General features: G+C 31.4%; 2 protein-coding genes across 5 annotated transcripts; one reads left to right on the top strand and one right to left on the bottom strand.

The window, feature by feature from the left end:
* Nucleotides 1-527: 527 nt before the first annotated feature.
* Nucleotides 528-4,584, bottom strand: LOC123301579 (stAR-related lipid transfer protein 7, mitochondrial-like). Its single transcript, XM_044884400.1, has 2 exons — nt 3,760-4,584; nt 528-2,484 (listed from the first exon to the last, which is right to left on the bottom strand). The coding sequence occupies exons 1-2, from the start codon at nt 4,582-4,584 to the stop codon at nt 1,813-1,815; spliced, it is 1,497 nt and encodes a 498-aa protein (XP_044740335.1). The 3' UTR covers nt 528-1,812.
* On the top strand, nt 4,384-9,933 carry LOC123301580 (spermine oxidase-like). Of its 4 annotated transcripts, none has more exons than XM_044884404.1 (6): nt 4,384-4,402; nt 6,361-6,778; nt 7,811-8,027; nt 8,385-8,968; nt 9,289-9,519; nt 9,621-9,933. In XM_044884404.1, the coding sequence occupies exons 2-6, from the start codon at nt 6,363-6,365 to the stop codon at nt 9,652-9,654; spliced, it is 1,482 nt and encodes a 493-aa protein (XP_044740339.1). In that variant the 5' UTR covers nt 4,384-4,402; nt 6,361-6,362; the 3' UTR covers nt 9,655-9,933. The 4 variants fall into 4 exon arrangements, with proteins under 4 accessions (XP_044740339.1, XP_044740336.1, XP_044740337.1 ...); XM_044884401.1 differs by lacking the exon at nt 4,384-4,402 and adding an exon at nt 4,545-4,603; XM_044884402.1 differs by lacking the exon at nt 4,384-4,402 and adding an exon at nt 6,025-6,166.
* Nucleotides 9,934-11,274: the final 1,341 nt, after the last annotated feature.

Here is an 11,274-nt window from a genome sequence, read left to right as displayed (position 1 = left end):
AATTTGTGAATTTTCTATGAAATTTTGATTAAATGTATTATTTTTGCTTAACATAGATTAAAAATTTTATAATTTTGATATTATTTTAATATAAAAAAAATCAAAAATTGAATTCTAACAATAATTTCACTCACAAAATGACTAGCTTTTTTTTATTGTCTTTTTTTAACTTTTTTAATTGAATATCAAATTATTTTTTACTAAAATTCACTAAACAGCACACAAGACACAACATTAGGCCAAAAAATGTATAAAAATACAGGACTGGCTTAATTTCATTTTTACACAAACTCACACTTTTTTTTTTTTAACAAATATTATGGCAGTAAATGCTTAATAAATATGGGATGATCAATTTGACTTAATATACAATTAATTGCTATATTGGATGATCTATTAGATTTATAACACATAAAATAATTTTTAAATATTATAACAAATCTACATATACGATTAATTTTTTCCCACGGGGAGCGAGCATAAACTACGTGACACAAATTCCAGCCTCTTTGGAACTCCTTCCTCCCTTTTATTATCAAGTCAAGAAGACATTATTTATTTTCTGAAATACTGGCATTACGACATTGTAACAATAAGGCGTTCATAATATAAAAGTATCCAATTTATCTCTCCCCTTCCTGACCGAGCCACGTGGTTTACGCAAACTCCCATGTAAAAACGTGATGTCTCACGTAACTCGAAATAAGGTTTTCCAGTAAATTTGTCTGAATTTTATACTTTTTACGGCATCTTTTAATATGACGAACAATAAAAATAAGGTTTTGTTCAACCTATTTTAACGAGACTTATGTGAATAATCCTAAATATGGGGACACTTCCAAACAAGAAGAGAAATATAAGGGGAAAATTTAATGGGGTCCGTAGAAGATTGAAATAATCAATAAAACTTAATCGATTAAACTATAACCCTCATAATACAGAGATCACTGATAGTTCCACTTTTACGGCCCGTATGGAGGGATATAAAATCTCCATACATGTTATTTGCACCTGCAGGGCGTCAGATTTAGAATGTTTGGATCCGAAACATTAGATCCATCGATCATGGTAGAAATCCCGGCGGAGAAGCTGAGGCAGAATAGCTTCACCTGCCTAAATTAATATGTTACCCGGGGACGTCTCGTCTTCGGGTAACTGGTTGTTCTCAAGTAGGGTACGGAGGACCCCTTAATGTAGACACTATGGACCCATTTGCGATGCCCCTTTCTGTTTTAATATTATTATTACTATCAAACTTAATGCATTCAATTAAAGACCTTTTCTAGCTAATTTTAAGGAGCCATATTCTATCTAGCGAATAACAAAATTGATAATTTTAACGAGCCCTTTGTGCTCACAAAAATCAACTTTATTCGAATTGGTATCACAAGAAAGAGCTTTTCAAAATAACTTGACAAATGTGTAGGTTATTTTCAATTTGATAGCACGGATAACTCAATATGGCGACAAGCAAACCAAATTTCATCCAGACAATTACAAAACTGTTTCGAGCATTCGAATTTGGTTTCTATTTTTACGAATATGATTCCAAAATTGCTAATTTGAACAAATCTTGTGTGAATATTTTAAATAAGTGACTAATATTATTCGAACGAAAGAGCTTATCAAGCTAATCCTAACTTATTATTTGGATTATACTAATTCCCTGAAAATATGACGCCACGAACAAATGGTGGCTCCATCAAACATAAATTTTCCTCGAGGTGAGCATCGAATTGAATGGTATTTAAGACGTTTACAAAACTATACGGCAAGGTTTTGTTTCGATATGTTCTTAAAATTGGTGATATTTTAATTAAAAAAGTATAATGGTCGTAAATACCTCCAAAAACTATCATCGACCGTACTATCAACATTATTTGCGTAGTCTTTTTGTGGTTCTAACGGATCAATTTGTTCGTAATCATCATCTACGTTTGACACAGTTTTAATTGGTTCACTAAATGGTTCTTTTTGTTTTTCCAATGTATCAGTCGTTGGTGTCGTTGTGGGAGTACTTTCTTCCGTTGATGTTTCTGATTTTGTAGTTGATTCCAATTCTAAGTCAACGTCAACCGAAGACGTGACATTTTCTTTATCGGATTCAGACGTTTTAAAACATTCCAATTCTTGTACATCGATATCTTTACTACCTAAATGTTTTCGATATGCTTTTGCCGCCTTATGCATTTTTTGCATAAAATCTGGCATTCCAGAGACCGCTATCCATGTGGTCATTGCTTCTGGTAATGCCATGCCAGGATCATCGAAATATGTTAAACAAAATTCACAGCCTGGTTGATTTAAATCTGAATATAATGGTCGTACAACTAAAATGGACCAATATTCGGTGACACGAATGGTGGAACGTTTTATTGGACACATTGGATGTTCGGTACTTTTACACACTAACACAATAATTTTATTTTCTTCGTCGATGTAATAACGACGATTGAATACGTAATCACGGTTTGAAAAAAATCTCTGTAAAAGAAAACGAAATTTTTATGTATTATAAAGTTCAAATAGAGTTAATTGTTTAAATATTCTACGTATTTTGAGTTGGTATAAATTTTAACTGAATCAACTAGGACACAGATGAGAAGGGTGGTGGGACTTTTGGTGGGAAAATATGATATTTAAAAGAGTCTCATCATTCACCTATCTCGGAGAGCAGGTAAATAACGAAGGAAAAACTAGCACAGCGATAAAAGAAAGACTCCTGAGAGGCAATCGAGCATACTTTGCAAATGTGAAGCTCTTGAAAAGCAAGCTGATTACAAGAAGACAAAGTTGTAAATATACAAGACTTTGGTTCGACCAGTAATAACCTATGGGAGTGAAAACTGGACACTCACGGTAGAAGATCAGGAGAAGATAAGATGGTTCGAACGGAAAATAATCAGAAGAATCAGTGGAGCGGTACAAATCAATGAGACAGAATGGCGTATCCGGAACAACAGCGAGATATTAGAAATCCTGGACGGTGAAGATATTAATTAAGACTCCGTTGGTTTGGGCACGTCCAGAGAATGGAAGACGCCAGGATGCCGAAGATGCTACTTAACACCAAGATCTATGCTACTAGGAAGAGAGGAAGACCAAAGTTCAGATGGATAGACCAGGTGCTGAATAATTTGAGGAAAATGCGAGTCACTGGATGGGGAACCAAGACCCAGGACCGCAACATCTGGAGGCGCATTGTGGAGGAGGCCAAGGCCCACGTCGGGCTGTAGCGCCTATTGCTGTATTTTTGAGTACAATTAATAAGAATCAAAAAGTCACTAATAAAATTTAAAATACATAATTGGCATTTTAACATTTTTAAAAACATAAATAATTAAATTTTAATTAAAACTGAAAGCTAAATAAAAAAACTTAAGGTTGCCAAAGAAGCACTTGAGTGGAACTCCCAAGGAAAAAGAAGGGTGGGCCGACCTCGTCATACCTGGCGAAGAACCCTGGAGCAAGAAATTACTGAAGAAGGCAAATTCTGGGGAGAAGTTAAGTCCATGGCACAGAATCGAGATCGTTGGCGAGCATTTGTTGAAGTCCTACGTTCCCCTCGGGATCATAGAACATAAATATAAAAATATAAGGTACGGAAAGCTAAAAGTACTACAATGTTGGCCCCATACTAAAGTATTTTTACCACCAAAAATAGTAATACTTTTTTTTCCCATTCATGGTACACTTTTTCATGGAATCACCCCTCGTATTCTCTAGATCAGAAAGTAAAAAATAATCAAAAATACTTACAGGCCATTTCATTTCCCAGTAAACAATATCGCTATGACTTTTATTATGTTTATCAACGACCCGCAGCTCCACCGCAGATTCATCCCATTTTTTTCGATACGGTAAATTAATTTGCACTTGTAAATAATCATTTGCACAAATATTCTTATACATTCCCAACATTTTATAAGCAAATTTCCCCGGATAAATTTCTTTACGCCATATTATAATATTTTTACGTTCGATAAACGGTTCCCATTGTCCTTTTGGTATTGGATTATTTTGATACTTCTGTTTAACGGTATGCGGTTGATTCGGACACTGACAATATTGTACTTTCGGTGCTGGTTTATCGATAACTAAACGATTGTTACACGTTGTACAAACTAATTGTGTATCACGCATCTGTTTCACAACACAAATCTCATCGATATGATCGAAAATTTCCGAATCTTTAATAATATTATCGTTCCATGAGTACGCGGTCGTTATTCCAGCTGCACTGAATACTAAATTACGTCCACGTCGGAAAACTTGTTGACGCATACGTTTTAAAAGCTCTTTAAAAGCATGTTCTTCCCATAATTTCGAATATAGCGTAAACATTTGCTGACCACGACGAATACGTTGTGCCAAAACAAATTCACATTGACGGGTCCATAATGTAAGTAAACAACAATTTTTACGCGTTGTTGATTTTTGATAACTTTTTCGATATAATAATTTGATACGTTCTCGAATATTTGTTAAATGAATATTGATAAATTTATGAAATGAATATTGTTTTTTTGTCGAGTAGAGGTTATGTTTTAATGAAATTATCCGTGACATTTTGCTAACAAACATAGTTTTTTTTCTTAAGGGGGTAAGTTTCGATTTTTTTTCGGTTTAAAATTTGAGTTAATTAATTTTTTTTCACAAACTTACAATATACAATTTATTATTCCGAAATTTGACACGAGAAATTGAATCACTTTTCATTTCACTTCAGCTTGAAAACCGAGTTGAGACGTATATTGACCGACCGGCATAGTGACACTTACAACTTTCAATTTCAATTTATGTGCGAAAAAAAAATTCCTTCTGGGTTGGGTTTTTTTTCTAAGAAAATTGGATACAATACATTTTTTAAATTTTAGAGAAAGTTTTTTTAAGTGGTTGGAATTTTTTGTTCATTCTCCATAGAAACAATTTCGTTTAAAATATTTTCTCTTTAGTTGAACCCTTTTACGAGATATGCGACGACGGGAATTAATGAACTACAACTACAATTTTGAAGGATAAACAAAGGATAGGAATATTTGCCAAGTTTTTAGGTTAAGAGCATGTGATTCCCTGGGAATTTTCCAATTTTTTTCATACGATTTTCGTTACTAAGTATAAATATCCTTCAATTTAATTACATCTATTAAATAATTATTGAGAAAAATTAAATATTTGTAAATTATTAAAAACATATTAAGTACAGGGTCTTCGGAAAACTTCGTGCAAATTAGAAGAAGAGATAATGTGGCAATTCTCAATTCAGGCAACATCAAATGAGGGGGTTAATAAATCTCAAGTTCTTTTTGCATCTCCCTTTCAGACCCCGTCTACTAAACTCTTTCTTGGAATTTTAATTTCAATAGACAGTTTTTTTAAGACAAATTACTACCTACTGAAATATTTATTAAATTTGCATTATTTTCTGGACACACTGTATAAAACTCTGTGTAAAAATGCCCGCAATATTTTTATGAAGAAACAGCTTTAACACATATTAAATCCCAATATCGTTCAGCGATAAAAAATGTTGAAGAGGTCTTACGTCCCGCAGTTTCAAACATTCCACCAAGATTTGATTTGTTATGCAATAAAAAACAGGCACATCCATCTCATTAAATTTTTAACTTACATACTTTAATTTAATAGTTACCATGCAACTACTTGAATATATTCGAGAGAATTAAGACGGTCAGAATCCACTTTTATTTTTGAAACTATAATAAATACAATTTTATAATTTTTTTTGCAATTTTTAATTTTAGATTTTTGTATGTTTCAAAACGAATTCTAAACTTATATATTTTCATATGTATATGCATATTGTTACCTAATAAATAAATCATCAAAAAATATTAATTTATTTTTCTTTTATATTTGTATGGGGTCGTGAAGAAACTCGCAATCATAAATGGGGTCGTGAATTACAAAAGTTTAAGAAGCCCTGATTTATATCAATTGTTGGGATTCTTTCAAACAACATTCTTTGACTACTCCATTAATTTTCATTTACTTCGAGATGTAATTACGTTTGGTTTAAAAACTGTTTTCTCGGATTAAGTTTTTATCCACCCGGTAAAAATAAATGTTTTGTTCTTCGTGTACAATCGTTTATTGAACTGTTATCAAACACTGCTTGAGAAATGCAATCTGAATTGATAAGAAGGTAATTAATTATCTTTAAATAATATAAATAATAAATAATTTTAAAAAATTTTTCATTCATTAGTAAAATTAGCACGTAAATAAATTTATTTTTAAAATTTATAATTTGAAGGTTTGTTTAAGGGGGCGTCGGTTCATTGGTTTAAGGCATGAAATTTAAATTATGATTTTTGAATTTTTGTTTTCATGTTACAGAAATGACCGGTCCTAGTGTAATTATAATTGGAACTGGAGCATCAGGATTAGCAGTTGGAACAAAATTATATGAGAATGGATTTAAAAATATTTTATGGTTAGAAGCTAACAATCGTATTGGTGGACGAATTTATACGGAAAATTTCGGTGAAAATGTAATTGATTATGGTGCCCAATGGTGTCACGGAGAAAAGGATAATTGTGTTTATAAATTGGCACAACCATACAATTTATTGGAAAGTTCCAATTTTAATTTTACTGATCCACAACAATTTCCAGAATTTTTTACTGTAACTGGCTCAAATTTACCACATGATGATACGTTTAAAGTTCATCTTGCCTTATTTGAAATTATGCATACTAGTGAGAATGAAATGATTAATTTTAAGGATTCTTTAGGGCATTTTGTAGATATTAAGTAAGTCCTTCATAGATTCTAGATTCATAGTTTAAGACGAGACTATATAACACTAAAAACGCTCTGAAATCGATTTTTTTCGGACAAGACATAAACAATTTCATTAATTTCACAATCCATGAAATTTTTTTTGACATATTCGTAATCAACGTGATCATCGATCTGAAAAACCTCCGAGTAACGATTTTAGGCACATTTCGTGATCAATTTTGAGACAAATCCGGGAGATGAGCTCTGCAATCAGGGTACTCTGGCCTTCAGGTATCCCGGAGTATCTTAGACTTCATATTCGTGATCAGCAACCTCTAAAACCTCCGAGTAATTATTTTTGATCCATTTTATAACAATTTAGATATACTCTGGGATGAGGTGTACAACCAGGTCATCTTGTTCACCAGGTACATCAAGGAAACTGTTGAACATCATATTCGTGTTCATAGGGATCCCTAAAACTCCTGACAAACAAAATTTGGTCGATTTCGTTGATATTTCACCAAGTAATAAATTTTTGCAATTACCAAAATCCATTCTGGTGATGCCAAAAATATTGTCATGGATTTTATAGAATCAACCGCATCTCGATTTATCTTGCCCGAAAAAAAAGATCTCAAATGTTATATCGTCTCTCTTATTTATTACCCTAACAAAGTTACTTTTATAAGTAGACCTCACAGACTTCAAAATTGGCAAAATATAAGCATAACTCTAGTGAACCATTTTCGAGAAAAACGCTGTCAAGGGATTTATAAACTTCACCGGTTGGTTCATCGAAAAACAATGACATGTTTCTGAGTTATTCGAAAAATGATTACTTACTTTAAAAATGATATAGGCAATATACATTACATATTTGTATAATTTTTGTAGAGAAAATTGTTTTGATTTTGTAAAAAAAACGTAACTTAGAAGCGAATAACTCGAAAATTTAAAAATACTTGTATATATTTTCAAAATAAGTGATTTTGTTAGGGCCCTAACCCGGGTTAGTGAATGTTTGCAAATATTTGTATTTTCGAACTTTTTATTGCTCAGGTTTCAAGAAAAATTAAAAAGTGATTTAATTGGAATTGATAAAAATATTTCGAAATACGTTTACGACTGGTTTCATAAAGTAGAGAATTCATTAGAAGCCTCCGATACTTGGTATCAAACTTCGGCTAGAGGTTTAACCGAATATTGGGAATGTGAAGGTGATTTATTATTAAATTGGAAAACACGAGGATATCGAACGATTTTAGATTTACTTATGGTAAGGAAGAAAAAATTTAATTGTTTATATACTCTGTATAGTGACTGTGTTAAAAGAGAGAAAATGTTAAAATTAAATATTACAATTAATCTAAGACTTATCTCATTAACGATGCGTTTGATTGAAAAACTACTCTCCTTTTTTTCCGAAGGACTTTATTAGTACAACTAATAAGCCGGGATCCATAGGAAAAGTTGAGACAGCACCGATTTTAATAAAACTTTTTGTAACGTGTTCATAGGACCCCAAGGAACATTCAGCTAACTTAAATTAGTCATAAGGAGGCACAAGGCCCCAGCCCATAGAAATGCTCATTTTAAAAAATATAAAAATTAATAAATAAACTTAAATTTCCAGAAAAAGTATCCAGATCCAACGAAAGCATTACCATTGGATGATAAAATACTTTTGAATAAAGAAGTTACTAATATTGTTTGGAATACGGATTCAAATCAAAATGGTGTGAAAGTGAAATGTACTGATGGATCCGAGTACAAAGCGGATCATGTAATTGTTACAGTATCGTTAGGTGTTTTAAAAGAACGAATTAATTCGTTATTTAAACCAGAATTACCCCTCACTAAATTACGTGCGATTCGTGGTTTAAATATTGGCACTGTAAATAAATTAATATTTGAGTTTCCACATCGATGGTGGCCAGAAAATCATACTGGATTCAGTTTTGTATGGAACGGAGATGAAGTGAAAGAGACACTTAAAGAATTTGATGGATCTTTAGATGATAATACTTGGTTGGGTGATGTTTTTGGATTTTATCCAATAAATCATCAACCAAATGTACTTTTAGGATGGGTGGTTTCATCGGGTGCACGGAAAATGGAAGAAATTCCTGAAGATGAAGTTAAAACGAAATTAATACAACTGTTAAGAAAGTTTTTAGGGAAAAAATTTAACATTCCAGAACCGGTGGCCTTTACACGGTATGTACAAAAAGCCAGCTTAACGAAGACATACTTGAATGTTTTTAAAAGAGTCTACGGACTCTCGGTTCGAAATAAGCTATTTTAGCCAAACTTATCTTAATATAAAGTTACTTCGTCCATATTTTTCCATATTTTTTGGGTGGCATTTTTCCTTCCCAAAAAACTCCATCATCCACTAAGAAAATCGTTCACTTTGAAACAGATTCGAAAGAAAAAAGGGTCTACGGTAGCGAAAATAAGAAATAATTTGCAGTAACATGATCTCCTAGTCCATATTGTACCTTTTTTTTTGTAATCCAAAATAATTTACATTCTAGATCGAAATGGTACACAAATCCGTATTTTCGTGGATCATATACATTTCGAAGTATGGCTACAGAAAAATTAAATACATCTGCTGCAGATTTAGCGCAACCGCTCAAAAATTCAACCGGTAAAGAGGTTGTATTATTTGCTGGTGAAGCAACCCATAGTCATTATTATTCCACAGTTCATGGTGCTATTGAAACTGGTTGGCGCGAGGCTGATCGACTTTTGAAACTTTACATGTAAGTTTTTTTATTAAATATTTTTTCGATGTTGTTTTTGTGATCTTAATTTTTTTAAATTTGGTTTATTTGATTTTTTTATTTTTTTGTTTTATTTACAGGGCCGGCCTTAATGAAATTACCAGCAAGATATAAAAATCATCTTCAAATCCTAATTATGTTACCATAGAAATGATTTTTATGCGTATACGCCAATGCCGGCTCTGTGCTTCCTGTGTTTTAAATTTTTTTTATTTCGAAAATGTTTTTTTATGTTTCTAGTATTGGAAATAAGTATATTAAACTCCTATTAAAAAGAAAATTGTAAATAAGATATTTTTGAAGATTTTCTTTTAAGAATGCATGCTATTGTATGATTTTATATATCAGAAAAGGAAAAGAAAGAATAGATTTTAATTTTTCTAGATCTAAGACCAAACTTTCTTCTTTCTCTCTGGACTTTTATGTATAAAATTTAATTTGTATATAAATAATTTGAAATATATGAATAAAATTAATGTTATTTTATTTTTTTTAGAAATTTCTAGGTTTGAATTGTATTTAACTGGGCTTGTGTTTAAAAAAAAGATTTATTTTTAATTATAATTTGAGTTTTATTTGCTGACTATCCCTATTTTTGTATTCGGACTGTGCATGACAAAGCTTTCATTTCACCCTTTTTTTATCCTATATTTCCCGCATTTTTATGGAATTGATTTTTGGAACGTAACAATTTTTTGCCTTCATTTTTAGAGAAACCAACTATTGATAAAAAAAACTATGAAAATCAAATTTATTTGAACGTTTTGACTGCCTATTTCCACATTATTGAACTAACCCAACTTACATAACAACTTTTCAACACTTTAGGTTAATTTGAAGATGCTTTTTCGACATTAAAAGGAAAAAGGAAGGTTGGAAAATTATTTGTCTTCTATTCGGATAAAATTATGTTTTTAAGTTAATTTGAACACTGCGAAAACAGCCCTGCTTGTTAAAATGCGATTAGATTTATCGTTTTAACGATTTCGATCCCACGATTCTGAAATTCAAAATTATAAGAATTGGAAGCCCAATATTCTGCAAACTAGTGGCCGGACGTTTAAATGAATACGATTTTCATAAATTTTGGGTCAAAATCACCTTAGAAAATGATTTTTATGAAAATTGGAAGCAAAATAAATTTTTTGATTTTTTCGAATTTTTGCAAAGGGGTACCCCTTAAAAAAATCGTAAAAATTCGAAAAAAATTATTTGTCTCCTATTTGGATAAAAATATGTTTTTAAGCTAATTTGAACCTAGCGAAAAAGATCCTGCCTGTTAAAATGCGATTAGATTTGTCGTTTTCAAGATATCAAAATTATAAAAATTGGAACCCCAATATTCTGCAAACTAGTGGCCGGACGTTTAAATGAATACGATTTTCATAAATTTTGGGTCAAAATGACCTTAGAAAATGATTTTTATGAAAATTGGAAGCAAAATAAATTTTTTGATTTTTTCGAATTTTTGCAAAGGGGTACCCCTTAAAAAAATCCTAAAAATTCGAAAAAAATTATTTGTCTCCTATTTGGATAAAAATATGTTTTTAAGCTAATTTGAACCTAGCGAAAAAGATCCTGCCTGTTAAAATGCGATTAGATTTGTCGTTTTCAAGATATCAAAATTATAAAAATTGGAACCCCAATATTCTGCAAACTAGTGGCCGGACGTTTAAATGAATACGATTTTCATAAATTTTGGGTCAAAATGACCTTAGAAACTGATTTTTATGA

Source organism: Chrysoperla carnea, chromosome 5, assembly GCF_905475395.1.
Source record: "Chrysoperla carnea chromosome 5, inChrCarn1.1, whole genome shotgun sequence".
Taxonomy (NCBI): Eukaryota; Metazoa; Arthropoda; class Insecta; order Neuroptera; family Chrysopidae; genus Chrysoperla; species Chrysoperla carnea.
Note: the sequence above shows the minus strand (reverse complement) of the source record. Positions and strands in the feature narration are given on the sequence as shown.